General features: G+C 40.9%; 1 protein-coding gene across 4 annotated transcripts in view; it reads left to right on the top strand.

Annotated features, from left to right (window-relative positions):
- adgrb3 (adhesion G protein-coupled receptor B3) overlaps positions 1-17569 on the top strand; it is a 115147-nt gene that overhangs the window by 58084 nt on the left and 39494 nt on the right. For 3 of the 4 annotated variants that reach the window (XM_063492293.1, XM_063492295.1, XM_063492296.1), the window contains 7 exons: positions 594-758; positions 2583-2747; positions 3328-3429; positions 9612-9718; positions 10771-10965; positions 12907-12975; positions 15402-15510. In XM_063492293.1, the coding sequence (XP_063348363.1) occupies positions 594-758; positions 2583-2747; positions 3328-3429; positions 9612-9718; positions 10771-10965; positions 12907-12975; positions 15402-15510 (912 nt within the window). The remainder of the gene's footprint in view (positions 1-593; positions 759-2582; positions 2748-3327; positions 3430-9611; positions 9719-10770; positions 10966-12906; positions 12976-15401; positions 15511-17569) is intronic. The other variant, XM_063492294.1, reaches the window with a different exon arrangement.

Genomic DNA, 17569 nt, shown 5'->3' on the forward strand with positions numbered 1-17569 from the left:
TAAAGGTAAGTAAAAAAAGAAAAGGGAATGGATGCAGACTCTGAGCTTACACAATAAAGCGGTTTAGGTAACCCTGTTGAGAAGGAATACTGTAATACTGACGTCAAAATCACTTACTCGCAGTTGCCTGTGAATGGTAAGCAGATTAGTGATGATGAGTTTCTCCACACAGTAAATGTTAGCTTTGCTGTCCTAGCAGACTCAATGAAAACCACTCAATTTCAGATGCTTTCCCTCTTCCCTGACAAGAAGATAGCGGCACTGTGTGCTTTGAACCTCTTAATAATATGAATCTTAATATGACGCTACTCTTCCAATATCTTTTTTTTATGTCTTAATTCTGTTTTGTCTCTGACTTTATTGGGAAATTCTAGTTGAAAAAACAAACAAAAAACAAAGCAGACACCCGACTGCAAGTCTGAGTCTCCAAATTTGACAAGTTGCCCTGTAAATTTTTGCATTTCACATAATATCTGTTTTATTGGCTTTCAGTATGAGAGAGAATAGTGATCTGAATATTTCCTCCCATTTCTGTCTGCCCTCCTTTTCCCTTCACTTGGGACATGCTTGTTGGGTTGTGGTTGGTGCCTCAGTGGACGGACAGTGGCAGGAGTGGAGCTCTTGGAGCGATTGCTCGGTGACCTGTGCCAATGGCACACAGCAGAGGACCAGGCAGTGCTCAGCAGCCGCCCATGGGGGATCTGAGTGTCGCGGTCACTGGGCAGAAAGCAGAGAGTGCCATAATCCTGACTGCACAGGTAAAAAATCCTGAGCCTCTTAATTCCATATCCGCTTTGATGTCTAAATTTGAAAACAACGATTCTAAACAGGGAAGAGAGAGAGAGAGACGAAAAAAAGCCAGCCCGTCCCATATTGTCATCATCATTATTACAGTCATTACCATGTAGCACGATCTATCGCCTTTAACTGAGCTATCTTACTCTCCCTGATGCGTACAGAGAAGCCCTGTAGCAAGAATCAAATCGGCATTGTAAGAATCAAGAATAATGTTCAAGACCGTGCTCTATCAATTGGATTTGAAAAATCCAGTTAGATATACTGTATGCCTTTCACATAATTCAGGGTTAGCAGCCCGAACTGTCTGTCAACATCATAGATGCATTAGAGGCTCAAAGATGTCTGCTTAGAGGTCTCAATCAGGCTTTGAATTGTCTGATCATGTGAAGGGTCTGAGCACTCTCATAATCTCCTGATGCAATTTTCAATGCAGCTGCAAAAAACAGCTAGGTTTCTAGTCTGTAGCTCGCCAATATGTGTGTGTGGAGCATGGTTTCCTCTCTAGTTTTCAAAGTCATTACAAATGTTGTTTAAATAATCAGCCAGCCCTGTGGTCTGCCGGACCCCTAAAACAGTGGCAAATGCGTATTTTTAATTTGTGCTTATGATAATGAAGAAGGTGATGCTGTTGTTTGCCGTTACAGTGAGAGAATGCATTATACAGTTTATTCATTTAATGAGGCCTATCTATTTAGCAAGTCTTACTTGTTTCCAAGGTGAGAGATCAATCATTAGTGAGAAACACAGCCACTATTTAACAAGTCAGCACAATGTCCATTAGTGCTGGAGGCACTGCGTTGACAAAGAGTTCAAGGCAAAAGCATCATTTTTTTTTCTTTTTAGAACTAGCTAAATACATGTTTGGCTAGTTCCTAGAAAATCTGATATTTTTTTAATGTAATTGAATAGATTAAAGTCTTAAAAAAAGCCTAATAACTACAATAAATGCCTGTGCAGGTTTTTGAATCAATGCTATGTGTTTTCAAATGAAAACAATTTCTTTAGAACTGCTGGAACAATGAGCTCTTTGAAACACATGAGCATGCATCTGTTTGAAGAATCAGCTGCTTCATGTGCAGGCAAAGAAATCACTATCCACTGGGATTTGATCAATGTCTTGCAGATAGTTTCAGCCAACAGGTCATCGTGGTTTTTCCTGGTTTTTCTTGCTTCCAGTAGCAATCCCGACAGAGGTTAGTTGTAGGACATGATAAATGCCCGTATAAGTGAAGAAGGGGTAAGTGGAGGTTAGAATGAGCGGTGTGTGTTTCCTGCTCACACGGTGTTGTACCTTTCCATTCAGAAGGGCGTGTGATTTACTACATCGCTGAAGGGGAGCATCTGTTTTTTTGTCTAACGCAGAGTTTAACAGTGTTCATTACAAGGGCATAAACCGTACCTCTGGGTTTGGAAACGTCAGCAAAAATGTGTGTGTGTGTGTGTGTGTGTGTGGTTTTATTTGTTTTTTTAATATCGGCAAAACGATGTGAATAATCGGCGCTCTCATTTTCTTTAGCCATAAAATACACACACCCCTGATTATTACAGGTGATATTGTTCATTTGTGAAATACTGCCAAGAAATTATGTCTTCAAACTAAAAGCATGAGTAGCAAAAGATATAAATGTAATCAAAAGCTAAAGATATCACACACTAAATAAAGACATTTTTATAGCTGTTTCTTTTTAGTTGATCGTCTGCTGTTTTTTTTTTGTTTGTTTTTTTAAAGTACTTGTTATATTTGTAATAGTGTCGGTTTCTAACTAGAAATGATTCTATTTTAGCTAATGGCCAGTGGAATCCTTGGGGTCCGTGGAGTGGCTGCTCAAAGTCTTGCGACGGTGGATGGCAGAGGCGTGCTCGGGTGTGTCAGGGGGCAGCGGTGACTGGGCAACAGTGTGATGGGAGCGGAGAAGAAGTCAGAAAGTGCAGTGACCAACGGTGTCCAGGTGAGTCAGAGCATAATAAGACTTAAGTCTGAGTGGCCACAGAGAAGCTGAACGAAAGTGAGGAGATAATTATCTCTGTGCACTGACTGACATGTCTTGTTATAAGAGATCAGTTAAAACTGAGTCTGAAGAGGGGGTGCAGATTAGCAGAGGTGGATGACTGAAATAAATGAAGAAATTGAAATCATGGTGACGGACATACCGAGAAATTGAAGTATCATCAAAGCTTAAAGTACGGTTTTCAAAATAATCTCCTTTGAAGTAGAGTCTTAAACATGAAGTCACGTAATACTTCTATTCTCTGAAGTAAAAGAAGCAGTGTTCCACAAAAACATTAAAACCATTTTTTCCATTATTATAATTAAGAAGTACCTTCCCTCATAAAGACTGAGGCATGTGAAGAGGGTAAATTTTATTATAATCCATAAATGCATCCTCAGACTCTCTGAAACTATAGCTTTGATCTCCTATATTTCCATACCTCTTAATATGCAGTATGAAGAAATTGTTGCATCATATTGGAAAGACTAAAAAGCTTTTAGCATTGATGTAGTAATGTTTGTATCACTTTGCACTCTAGCACCTTATGAAATTTGTCCTGAGGACTATGCAGTGTCAATGGTGTGGAGACGAACCCCTTCAGGAGAACTCGCCTTCAATAGATGTCCCCCTAATGCCACAGGTGAGGACAGAAGCTACATCATATATTTGTGTATTTTCTTTTTTTAAAATATGAGACTTAGTGGTGTTGCTTTAAAGCAACAATGTTCCTGGTTTGAACCGCTTGTGGAGTTTGCACGGTCTCCTTTGGCTCTGTGTACCCTGACTTCTACCCACAGTCCAAAGACATGCATGTTAGGTGAGCTGGTGTTTCTAAATTGGCTGTAGGTGTGAATGAGAGAGTGTGTGGTTGTCTGACTTTGTATTGGCCTGTCCAGGGCATGCTTCTTGCTCAAAGTTAGCCAAGTAAGGCTCCCCTGGATAAGTGGTTAAGAAAATGGATGGATGTAGTAAATGGTGAAAATAAAAGCCAGGTTGCCTCAGGTCTTCTTTCAGTTTGACACTGAACATTTCATTGTTGGCAGCAGTTCCAATACTAGTAAACAAGCTTTAATCTGTGATGTTAGATCTCCTTTTTGATTTCACAGGGAAAATATTGTGGGATTTATAGAATTTAGGTTCATTTTGTGATGATATTGCCACCCACCTCGGCATGGCCAGGAAGTCAAACGCACGGCAAGCTCGGGTTGCCTGGAGCAATGTACATTGATTTGACTTGCAAACAAGTGGCAGTGCAAATTCAAGCAAGCGAACTAATGAAAAAATAATTCTTAAACTGTAAGCACTACTGGCAAATGAATGGAACTTGTCTACAGAGACACAACCCTTGATTTATTTGTTTTTTGCACTCAAATTTTCTGGAAATTTAAGATAGCAGTCCTGCATGACAAAAAGGTGCAAAAAGACAGACTAATTAACAAATTTTATATTGTACAAATAAGCATTTTACTAAAAAAGAATACACTGCAATGAAGCTTCTGTTCTAAACACTTTGAATGACATTTTGTAATTAGATTTTCGTTTTATTATCACTAGTTTAATTGTCCTTACAGAATGAAGCTTTATTGGTAAGTGTACTCATCTTGTTAAAATCCTATTACTTATCCTCATTCCCCCAAGGGAAAAAAACATATTGGATTCCATCCAATTTAAAATAACAAGACAAGACTTTCCTACATGTATCAGCGCAATTTTGCCACTTCACAAGGTGCAGTGCTTGCTGGTCCTAAATGTCGAAGTTCTATGATCAGACTTCTGCTTTGGAAGTCGCCTGCACACTCTCCAGATAGTTGATAAAAGCTCTTCATTCCATTTCCACATGCGGTGATGTAATTTATGACTGCACCGTCAATACACTGCCTGTGCACTGGATGGGGAAAAAACGTAACTGTGATTCTGAGGGCATTGTTAAAGAAAAGCACACTGATGTCTGTTTTCAGACAATAAGCAGAGGCTTTAATGCGTGCATGGAAAGGAGAGCATTTGAATGGTGAATTGAAGTTCTGTAACAGATTGAGACTAACTCTGAGCTATTGAAAAGAAGAAAAAGGAGGGGGGAAGCTGGGAGAGGATAAAAAAGGGATGCGGCCTCTGATAAATCTGCTGTGATACAGGTTACCTTTGCTCTTGCTGAAGGTCAGTTTGCTAACAGCAGACAGACATCGGCGCAGTGGAGGGCTGTCGTGTGTAGAAAGTTACATGTGGGTTTGACACAGTAAGCTGTTGCAAAATGCAAAACAGTCTGGCGTTCCTAAAATTACATTTCGTCCCCAACCATAAAATGGCTAACTTGCAAACTAGATGTAGTAGCAAACACACTGTCATTCACAGATGGCTCACCTGCGGCAAAGTTACGCAGAGTAAGATTTAGTAGCATGACATTAGCTTTCCGGCTTGACATTAGTTTTATGGCTAATAACTGTTTGGCACCACTAAGCTATTTCCAGCTTGCGGTGAGGGATTGTGTGTATGTGTGTGTGTGTGTTTATTTGTGTGATGTTGGAAATGTGACACCTTTGCTGACCTTTACTAAGAATTTCATTTACACCAAGCGTTGTCTTTATGTGCTAAGTTCGGGTCAGACAAGGCAAGGCTCTTTATTCTGCTTTAATGAGCTTTCTTATATTCGCGTGAGCTGCGACACAAAAGATTAATTCAGACCACGTGTTATTTTCTTACATGCAGCTAATTTGGATGCAGTTTCAGACGTGAGCACACTGTCGCTGCTGCCTGTACTAGGTCAGCACTCTGGGCTGAGTTCTTTGTGACTTCCAGTGTTGGTGGACTCGCGTAAAAGTTCAAGATGTGCTATTGGTACCGTATGTGCAGTACATCTTGAACCCAAAGTGATGTTATCAGGGATGCTATTTCACTTTGCCAAAGAACTGGGTTATACTATAACAGTGTCATAATAAAAGGGTAAAAATCCAGCTAGCAGACATATTTCATGTTTAAGTATAGTGCATCCTCCCTGTCAAAGCTGGCACAGAGGACTGGGAAAAAGATGGTGATAGACAATAGGTCAGGGCAGGTCAAGTTTATCTCTAAAGCCATTAATCACAGTTCTAGAGTCAGCAGGTTTCGGGGAGCATACATTAAGAAACCATAAATGAAAACAACTCTTCAAAACCTTTGCCCTGGAATTAGATCAAGGTCAGACTCAAACCTTTAGTGAATTTCCTCACTGATAGTCTCATCCTTCCCGGACAGCCTGATATGAAATGGCAGAGGTAAACAAAGATGAAATATTGATCAGAGAAGGTAACTGAAATGTCTGAAGTGGGCAACACGAATGCAGTGTGACGGCATGGGTGAAACATCCGAATGTGTTAGCGGGCTTCAGCACCTACTCACCCATAGCGCCTGTCGTCATCAAGGTCATCACAGAAAGAGCGCTGGGTGCAGGGGCATCCGCAACGACTTGGTCATCGCCGATGACAACTGCCACCGGAGGCAAGAATGGGAGGAAAAGTGAGACACGTATGGCGCATGAATTTCTTCGCAGTGTAGCAGCCAAGCAAAAAATGTCCCTGAACTGATAAACATGCGAGCTACATTTACATTTACATCTACTTTTAGATGCAGAGTGTGCTGAAGCAAAAAGAAAATTGTAAGATTTTGAGCTTTCATTGCCCATTTATCATAGTCTGGTCCTTCATTAAATAAAGGTGTATGGTTTAATTTGTTTCAGAACAAAAGCAATTTAACAATTAGGTACAACAACAAGGTATTATTAATGATACAAGATCAGCTACAGCATTAAAGCCATCTGCCAAATATTGCATAGGTCCACCTCGTGCTAGAAAAACAGCTCTGACCCAATGACGTTTGCACACAGAATCCCTGGAAGCATCATTTAGTGCACGTGATACAGTCGATCTTTTGAGTACCATGGGTTACTTCTTAGGCTTGTTCAGGCTTGTTCCCAAGCATATTCAGGGCGAGTGGGAGGCCAGGCCAGTGCCTTGGGCTCTTTTTTGTGAGCAGATTTTGCAGTACAGCGTTGAGCATTGTCCTGCTGAGGAAGGCAGCTGATGCCGGGGAGTGCCCTTGCCATGGGCGTGTGTGCTTGGCCTGCAACAACGTTTAGATAAAGGAACACCCACATGAATGCCAGGACCCTAAGTTTCCAAGCAAAACATTGCATTTCTGTGAATGGATCGGCGTTATTTGCTAAACCTGCCAGTGGCTGCTCGGTGCAATAAATCCTTTGAGTTTGATTTATATGCCGTTTCTATTCCCACTAACACCTGAAGGTACTAGTTACTTTGGCGGAAGATGTTTTGCATTCAAAAGTTCATGTACTGTTATTTATGTGCCCGTGTAATGAGAGCCCCAAATCTCAATTATCAATTAAAGTTCAAGTCATCCAACTGAAAGTGGGAGCAATTAAAGCAGCAACACCACAGGCTATTAAACAAACTCTTCACAGGTTAATGCAGAGAAAATTATCCAGCCGTCTCCAGCAAATAAATTAGACACCATCCTTCAGTGGGGAAGGTATTCATTTTTTTATTTGTTAGTTCTGCCTTTTCATAATATTAATGGCAGCCATTTCAGTCCAAGGCCTTTTACTTGTCATATATTCCAGAAAGATTTTTTTTTAAAGAATGTAAGGGATTTTTTTGTTCTTTTTCACCAGCGGATGGTAACCACAGAAATTTTGTTCAGAGCCTCTTTTTAACATTGTCTCGTTTCCAACTCCTCAGCTGGTAAACACTGTTTTAGTATTCCGTCTCGGTGAGGATCACTTGAATAAAAATTCTCTTTTAATGGCACCCAAGTTGAGAGCGCTGTCAAACCAGACAGCGACAGGTCAGCGCCTCAGTGGAGTGCAGCCTTGGTTTTGATCAAGCACATCTCCACTGACCTATATTTCATACTCAACTTACTCCACATACATCACTGATGATGCAAGGACAGATGACAGATTGGGGCAGAATTACAGCGAAGGCCTCGAGTTTGTGTCTCTAACCCTATTTGATCCCACTAGCAACCCGTCTCAAAGCCAAGGCAGATTGATATCTAATTATATATCTGCACAATATAAACCTCATTTAAAAATAGATCAGTTTGGGAGAATTTCAGTTCACAAAACTGGCAAAAGAAAGACTTACAAATAAATTAGTGACTATCTCTCAACACTGACCATTCATTAAGCTTCTTTTACTGTTGTTTTGCTGTTTGCATACTGTGGCTTCAGGAGTGCATCTTTCCTGAGCAAGTAAGGTGTGCTTATGGACATATTTATATAAAGTGCAAGTCTGCTATTAGGTTTTATTTTTGCACACTTATAAACCACAATCAAGAGCTCCCCTTTTTCAAACTTAAAATTAGGTTATTTAAATAAAAGATGAGCTCCAGTGCAGGGATTTTACATTAAAATGATTTTGGCCTTGGGTAATTTGTGTCTTTGAGGACTGCTGAAATCACATTAAAATTGCAACATCATACAGTATATTAATAATATAAACACAGGCTACCGGTGACCAAAATATTACCTCTCTTGCTGTTTAACTCCTGCTTCATGTCTATACGTGGACAAAATTCACATCACTGAGCAACCTTAATGCTTATCAATTTCAAGCAGTTCTTGAATTTGACCTCTTCTTACTGCTCTGTGCCTTTTTGGCAATTCCCACTCAAAGAACCCAACCTTTCTCAGCTTACAGTGACCTTTTGGAATGTCAGAGCCAAAACACTGAAGTGAATGCCTAATTTCTAGGTCTCAAACCATCATAAAACAGACTTTTTACTATCTTTTTGATAAAAATTCAGAGCGAGCATTCTTTTGATTGCTGGCATCCTTAACAGTAGATGTGTGGATTGTGAAGCAAAACTCTAAACCACCCAGGTGAAACCAGCTTTGAGGGACACAGAGGCTCAGCCCAGTGTAAAGCACTGGGCCTCTCCTGCTGCCCCCTGGGTTGTCTCATGGTGATGCATGGTTGCTCCCAGCACACAGCGAGCGTGCACTCTCAGCTTCAGTGGATATCACCAAGTAGTAGCTGTGGAGAAGGTGGGCGTGTAGGGGGTGTGTGTTTGTGATTTCTCTTTGTCTGTGTGTGTTAGTGTGCGAAAGTCAGAGAGAGAGCACGGAGGAGAACAAGAGATAGTGAAGGTTTTATGTGAAGCCCGGACGCCAGGGGAAATGTTTTGTACTGTGGGAGTTTTCCTCAGGATGTCAAGCACCTGTTTTGGAGCGGTGGGGTGATGTGTGAAGTGCACTCCACCAGGTCGACAGCTGGGAAGTTGTGATGTTGGACCCCTATGTAGGATGTGCGTGGCCGTGTGGGTGGATATTGGGTAGTTCTGCTATTTCAGGATTACTGTTTAAATGCCTGACAGCTATCACAGCTGAGCTGCTGCATGTTTGAATAAGCGACTGCAAGTTGTATTAGCCGGGCACGCAGAGCATATATTAAAAGGCACGGGACTGTGTCGTTTGGCATAATATTAAACCATTTCTGTTCAAATACTGTAATACTTTCCTTCCATAAACCTTTCTTTATCGCCTTCTCTAACGAGCGGGTTACATCAAATTTTGATGGTGAATGACGGACAAAGAGGAAAAGATAAGACTCTCATTAAAAGTATTAATATTATTCTCTTTCCTTTTTGTCTCTCTCCCCTCCTCTCGTATCCAACTAATCCCACTCTACCCCTTCAATCTGCCTTTCTTTCCCCCACCATTGGTCTTAACTCCACCTACCCCCCCACCTCTTCTGCGCCTGCTCATCTTCTCATCCCTCCCTCGCCAATCCTCCTCTCCAAATCTGTCGCTGTCTCCTTCCTCCTCTACAGGCACCACTAGTCGACGCTGCTCTTTGGATCACCGCGGTATGGCCTTCTGGGAGCAGCCCAGCTATGCTCGATGCATAACAAATGAATTCAGATACTTGCAGCAATCAGTAGGTGCAAAGTCAGCTCCCTCTCACAGCCTCTGTTTCCAGTGCACCATAAATTACCTCCCCAGTGTCCCCCTCCCAATTCTCATCACAATGTAGCCAAAAAGATTAACCACTTCCAATAGAGGAGCAAATTTAAGCACACATTTTTTTCCTTTTTTCCCTCCCTGATGTCCTTCAGCTGCTGAATTTAGAGTTCCAGGCATGTTCTCGTCTGTGTTTCTAAATAAATTACAATATTGATGATATCGCGGTTACATTATATGTTGCTCCTCGGTTACTCGTCACTTGCGCTTTGCTATGTTTTTGTAAATAGGATCCACCGCAACAACTTGCAATATTTTGTTCATTTAAAATAAGACTTGCAGCATGAAGAAAAAAGTAAATAAGTAAATAAATAAATAACAGTTAGGGAAACTCAGTGAAATGGTATTTTCAGTTTAATAGAATCATATCTTTCCCTCAAGAGAACCTTTTGTGAATTCTCTCTTTTTTTTCTTTTTCATTTCTTGTCTGATGAGACTTTTTAATCACACAAAAAGCAGTTTTCATTGAAGCCCGAGTGCATTTTATTGCACCATTTGGAGTACTTTTTTTTTTTTTTGCTTTAGTAGGTTTGCCTTCAGCCTGAAAACACAGAAGCGCTTCCACTAGACTAGGTAATTTTGGTAACCCTCCATCACTGTTAAAAATAAAATAATTCAGAAGAGCTGAGATAGCACATATAGCGCTGCACCTGTGAACGTGTATTTATGGACGTAAACCCTGTGCAATGATGTGAGATGTCATTTCACTCTGCAATTTCTGCCTAAATGTGTGTCTTCTGCTCCAGTTAACTCTTTTATTCGTATTGGCTCATTTCAAAACATCCGCGAGGCAGAATACATTTCAGGCCTGGCGTAGATATAAGTGTCACATAAAGGGCCTTAGAGAGTAGAGTCTTTCTTCCTGATTTTTTGCACCCCATTTAATCTAAATGTGTAGCTTAGCGTGTATCTTGCGAACTCAACAGAGGACACCGATGCCCCAAGTTCTGTCCTCTCCTGTTTTTGGAGGTTCAGGGGCACCTTGCCAAGGGCCAGAGGATGCTGGCGGGGGATGGGATGTCCCAGGTCACAAAAAACCTGCTGGATCTCACCCAGAGGAGGAACTTCTACGCTGGTGACCTCCTGTCTTCAGTAGAGATCCTTCGCAATGTGACAGAGACCTTCAAGAGAGCCAGCTATGAGCCGTCATCCGATGACGTGCAAGTAAGTGGACGCTGGGTTCATTTGAACATGTGGACATGAATCTTTGTGAAGTATGCAAGGAAATACCATGCCGTTACCTAGGTAACATAAATGTTTTATAATTTTGGGTACCAGAGCTATAATGTGTAATGTGAGAAAAATGATTTCTATTGTGTGTGAAATAGCACAAACACCCAGGACTCTATTGTATCAGGAGATCTACTCCACATCCTAAGCTGTTTCATCTCATCATGTTGGGCTTGACTGCAGTCTTGATCCTCTTTATGTCAATAGGATGATGGAGATTATAGCAAAAGCCCCACCTCCATCACCAATAAGACAATTTATGCTCCCAGGGCTGTGCCAATTTCAAAGCCACCCTTCACAGGCCTCTTTGTTCTGTCCAGCATAAATGTTAGTTTTTTGGGTTTTTTTATATGTGGTTGTTTTGCTGCGTGTGCATGTGTGAATGGTTGTGCTATATATGTGTGCTATTTTTTTTTTTTTGCTAATTGAGAATAAAATAATTGTTATTATGTGACGCAAAAAGGATACTGTAACAGCATACTACTGTAGTTTATTCATGAGGTTTCAGGTTTTGTCTGTATTTGTTACTTCTGCATAAAGTCATGAGTAAAAGCTCCAGGAAATTAGAAAAATGCGAGACTTGTCCATCAGCTCTTTGCTGTATAAAAATAGGAATAATTTCTCCTTTATTAGCAGGAAAGTTCAGTTATTTAAGTACCAGACACACAGTTCTCTGCTTATTGATAAGCTCGGTCAGATATTAAATCTGAAATATAGCCGTAGTGTTCGGCATTGTGCTGTTTTCTAGGTTTCAGGTAACTCAAAGCATATAAAGAAAGGCAAAAACAAACAAGCCGTCCTACTTAGGTGATTACAAAACTCTGATCTCAGACACACACACACACATATAATTTTGTGAATATAACAGGATTTAGTTGGTATACAGCTTTAGGGTAGATTCAGTTAGGACCTACAGTAAATAATTCAATTAAAAAAAGAAAAATTCAACTCAATTAATCATGCACTTCCGAAGCGTGGTGATATTTGGACTACAAACTGTCAGAGATGCTCTTTTCTTTAGTTTTCTGTTGATTTAGTCCACTTTTATCAACAGTTTCCTCTTAGTGTAAGGCGCATGGTCCTTTTAATATTCTGCAAAACCCCAAATGTTTTGTCCATGGATGGGATACCAAGGTGCCATTCAGCCGTTTTCCTACCATAGGAAACCTATGAAATGAGGAAAACGTCCTATCTCTGGTTATTAGGAGCGTGTGTGGGCAGACAGGAGAGCAGTCAGCCAGCCCAACCCCTCCGTGTGTCTCTGCGCTAATGCAGTGTTAAAGTGGGCACATTACCACCAGAGGGAGCATAAGCATTCAAGTAGAAAACAAGATAGCCTGTGTCAAGAGAGAGAGCCACTCCCTCAGGCATATTGTAGACCAAACGAAATAACAAGGCTAAAGATCAGACAGGGGTCCTATTACGACTGCAGGCATGCACCCCAAGCAGTCCCGCTCTCCACTGCTGAAGAAGACAATCCACACAGCTGCTCAAACATTCCCTTTCATCTTTTTTTTTCTGATTGCAGCTTGTGCTTTTCTCCTGTAGCATTAAGTGTTTGCTGCAAGCTGCAGGAGGTCCAAGGTGTGTTTCTGTCAGAGCTCAAGCACAAATTCCATCATTTCTCCTATCGTTTACCATCACGGTTTCAGTGGCAGATTTCCTAGTGCTATTGAGCCCTGCGGGAGAAAATCATTATGCCCCTACAGAAATCTCTGATTTTCCGCTATCATAAATGTTAGTATATTATCCATAACAGTAGGTTTTTGGAGTGCATGGTGTTTATGTCATGATTTGAGAAAAGCGTCTAGCTGCAGTGCCTGTTATGCTGGTGTGTGGGAGTGTTATGCATTTTCCCTTTCATCATCTCCACAGAACTTCTTTCAAATCATCAGCAACCTCCTGGAGGAGGAAAATAAGGAGAAATGGGAAGACGCGCAAAAGGTAAGCATGTGGCAGTACAGCTAGTAAATAATTCAGGTTGCTACATGAACGCTGTTTGCCTCAAAATTTGACTCAAAGCTTGTTTGCAGTTACTCCATCTGAATAGCACAGATTAAAGCAAGTCAGGTGGATTTAGGATTATGTTACACTTACACATATGGTAGTGAGGTAATTTAGCAGGTGTGACATCTGGCCTCATTTAGAAAAAAACTAGTTCCTCCGAGCTCCACTTGGTGGCAGCAGCACTGCCATAGACACTGTCCAACCATCAACACTGCAGGACTCATTCCTTCTGCATTGTTTCACCCAGCTGATGCCAATGAAAGCAACCAGTGTGATTAGGACCTTACTCAGGTCAGTTTTACCATAAAAAAATGAACATTTCAGCAGCTGAGACTCCATTCCTTAGTCTCCCCTCTTGATATTTATCATATAGTAAAGGTGGATGGTGAAAAATTGTTTCAATATCCTTTAGAAATAGAGAAGCAACATACTGCAACACAGCGGCAATGTTGTGTATGTCAAAATTTAAGTGCCGAAAAGTACCCATTCACAAGACTTGTTTATTCACGAAGATTGGATTCTAGCATCGTCCTGGTTTAGACACATCTCTCAGTTTGAGAGGTGGCAGGTCTTGTTTTCAAAACCGCCACTGGTGTCTGAGACAGCCTGAACCCTGAAATCACGCACATCCAGACTCTGACAGAGATACCATCTGTGATGACTGCGAGTCTGCAAAGGGCATCTGCTCTGTTGTCACCTTCACAGGTAAATTGGGTGTCACCTGCACTGACACATGAGTGAGGTGATGCCTTAAAATTACTTTTTTTGTCTTACTTTCTCCACACCTGACTTCAGCTGATGCTATAAGGGGACACAGGCAGTTCAAATATTGCTCAGAGTGCCAGTCCTGGCTGTCTACACAAGGAGTAATTAGGTGTTTACTTACTGGAGCTTTAATTTGGCAGGGCCCCTAAAGGGATGATGTCGGTGAGAAGAGCTCACAAACTAGCAATTTCATCAGCGAGTATGCGTCAGAGATAAGGACAGACAGATCCGAGGAAGTATAGATAAATAAATATAATAAATACATTGTCTCCATGATTTAACACCCAGAAGAAATGTGTGACACTGTTAAATATTCCCGCAGTTATTAATGTGCATGTCTGAGATGTGCTGCTTTAGTTACATCATTATAAAAAGTGGACATGGCCAAGCGGCGTCGCCTTACACAGTTTTTCTCACTTGTTGGGTTTCTTGCATTAATGAGTGTTCTCGCTCAGCTTCCACAGCACCCACACACCAAAAACACGTACATGAAACACCTCACTATTGGGCTTAACTGGCTGTAAAGTTGGCTTTTTGCACTGATCACTATATATTCACCTCCTGCCTCTGTTACCATGGCAAGGAAAGGAACAGCTCTGTCTGCAGAACCTCTGCTGCAGCCATTTCCCTGCGCTGCCTTCACGTCTCACGGTTGCCATGGAGACCAGCAGAATGAGCATTACTGCACTCTGCGTCAGACATGCCGGAAGGGGCGACATGATGTGCTTTTCTCCCCCACTATGGCTTTCACTCTGCTGTGTCAGAGGCTCTCGACTTCAGCACCGCTGATCCGTTTGGCCGGCTTAGCCGCGGCACATGAAGAGGCATGTGCAGACACACACAAGGTGCTACAGAGGAGGGAAATACCTGCCTCAGGTGTTTGTTGAATATCAACTCAGAGTGAGGTGTTAATTGCTAAATGCCACTCAAAGGCCTCTCTAATTGCCTGACATCACCACTGTGCGCTTACACACTTATTTACGCCCCGCGATTACATGAGTCTTATGCAGAACTGAAAAATGGTATTGTAGTACAGCACGATATATCCCATTCAAAGACTATGATTAGATGTGAGACATCGCCAGTAGATGGGCAGCCAGGACAGTGATCCAATCTTTTGAAGGTCAATTATTAGATTAACGTGCCTTTGATTTATTGACTTTGGGGAAAAGAGCTGAGTGGACCAGCAGTGTTACCGCTTGTGCTGTAGAGCTGTCCATGGTTCTGAATTCATGCCTCTTCACTCTTATGTGAGTGCTGATGTCCATGGAGCAACATGTGAACTGAGGCAATCACCCTTGACTTGGCAGTGCTTTTCCAGAAACAGGCCAGCCACCAAATGTGTTGGCACAGCTGGTGGTTACAGCTCTGATGCTGATGTTATTTGAATGGTTCAAATAGGGCTACAACTAATATATATATATATATATATATATATATATATATATATATATATATATGACTGGTTAATCATTTTCTTTTTTAGCAAGTTCAAACATTTTATCTTTCATACAAAAATAAGTACAGAGCACCACATTTTAAGCACTGGAGAGCTATTTAAATTAAAACTGTCCCCTTGTCTTTATTATCTTGTCCAGATCTACCCCGGAGCAGTGGAGCTCATGCAGGTCATAGAAGATTTCATCCACATTGTTGGACTGGGCATGAAGGATTTCCACAATGCCTATTTGATGACTGGAAACCTAGGTAAGAATCGACCCACTTTGCCTTCGGGCCCACAGCCGCTGAGATCGTTTTACCATTTGTTTTGGCTTGATATGGACACATAATCCCTGTGCTCCTCTGACTCCTTGGGTCAATTTCCCCACCATCATTAATTTAGGATAAATGCTGGGCAGTTGGGGTGGGGGAGTAAAATTACTGCAAATCAATAATGTTGATTAAAAGTGATCTTGCAGTCTTAATGTGCTAAATTCCAATGAAAACATTTAACACTCAATCCAATATCAGTAGCTTACAGCACGGGAAAACCTGCAAGAATAGTGCCTTCATTAGAATAAATACAGACAATACTTCAAAATAACAACCACGGGTACACATTTTATTGATGCTCAAGTACATTTTAAAACACTGGTAATTTTATAACATAGTTCAGTAAGAGCAGCACTGCTTTCTTGATATTATAAAGCCTCTCACTAATTACAGACTCTATGTATAGGTTCAAAGTTTTTTGGTCAATAATCACATCAAATATTTATGTTATTCTGAAGATGAAATGGTTCTGTTTGACGCTGCATTGAACTGTAGTTCTGTGAGTAAGACTTGATTAGCAGAGCATACCCTATAGCGTGTTTTGCAGTTGTACAGCCGCATGAAAAAAATTAATTAAAAATAAATAAATAAAAGATTGTTTGTCAGTTCCTTGTGAGATTAGCAGTCATGGAAAAAATACAGTAGGAGGGTCTGATAAAAGGCTGTAAAATTGGAAGTGAAATTACAAGTTTTCCTTGCAGCTGTAATGAGCTTTTCTGCAACGCTGATTTTTGTCGAGATTATGACTCGAAAAACAAAACAAAAAAACCAAAGTGCTGCTGTGGGTTCTTTTAGCTTCGGTCGCGCAGCCTCTCGGATGATCTGAGGTCTCTGTGGCATTTCATTTTTTACTCAGCCATAAATGGTGTCTTACTGGAATGGAAGAGTAGACCGGTGGTCTTCATTTATTCATGCAAGTGAATGTGAGTGTGCACAGCTGTGCCGTTAAGCCATTCCTCTTAAGAGGGACAGAGATGTTTCATCCTTGTATTCTTTACAATAGCTAACATTCAGCTCACTTCAAGCACACTTGCTCTCTGTGTTTCTTTATGGTATGTGATTTCCATAATGATGAATCGGTAGTCTCCAAGAATAGCATACCAAACATGGTTCAATGAATGCACACATCAAAGTACCATTATGAAACACTGTGCGAGTCAAATTAACTAATGGATTTAGACTTGGAAATAAGGTTTGAATGCATTTCACATTGCCAATCATTAATGACTTCTTTCACAGATGTGAGAATATTTCTGTGCTGTTCTCCTACTTTATACTTATTTCAATTTGTCTTAATGGCCATCATCCAAACTCATTGCCAGTGCCTTCTCCTTATGCTCAAAAAAGCATTAACACATGACCCCTGCTTTATACACAAAATGGAATCTGCTCTGTGAAACTGACTCTAAATTGACGGTTAAGTGTTTTATCCACATTCATACAAGTTCCTTGAGCAGTTTAATGCATTTCATAGCTGGGCTTGAATTTAAACTATCTGACTCTTATTACATTAGTCAGCTGTATCACTGTCCTGGCCTCCACTCAAACCTGCTGGACTGTGGACTAAACCGTGTCCATCTGTCAGATGTGATATGACAGGAAATATTTTTGGTAAGCGCGGAGCAATGATGCAACTCACCACTGTTTCTCAGTCTAAGAAAGCACTGAGTGGCATAATCAGGGCACCAGATTCAAAACATTCTGAAGTTTTTCTCCCACATGTCCATAGAATGAAGATATATTGATTTCATGCAACAAGAAATGCAAGAAACTGAAATAATGTAATAATTCCAACACAGTCAACAACATCTTCTTGCTTATTATCATCCGAGTTATTATATTTCGTTTGTTTTGTTTTTTTCTTAATTTACATATATGCACGCTCATTGTAAAAGATGACCTTTATTTTGAAATAACAACAGCGTTACTCGGTGTGAGATCAAAAGGGAAGTAATTAAAAATAAAACTTCTGTTGAGAGGAACTTGATTGTTT

This window comes from Pelmatolapia mariae, linkage group LG13 (genome assembly GCF_036321145.2).
Source record: "Pelmatolapia mariae isolate MD_Pm_ZW linkage group LG13, Pm_UMD_F_2, whole genome shotgun sequence".
Classification (NCBI taxonomy): domain Eukaryota; kingdom Metazoa; phylum Chordata; class Actinopteri; order Cichliformes; family Cichlidae; genus Pelmatolapia; species Pelmatolapia mariae.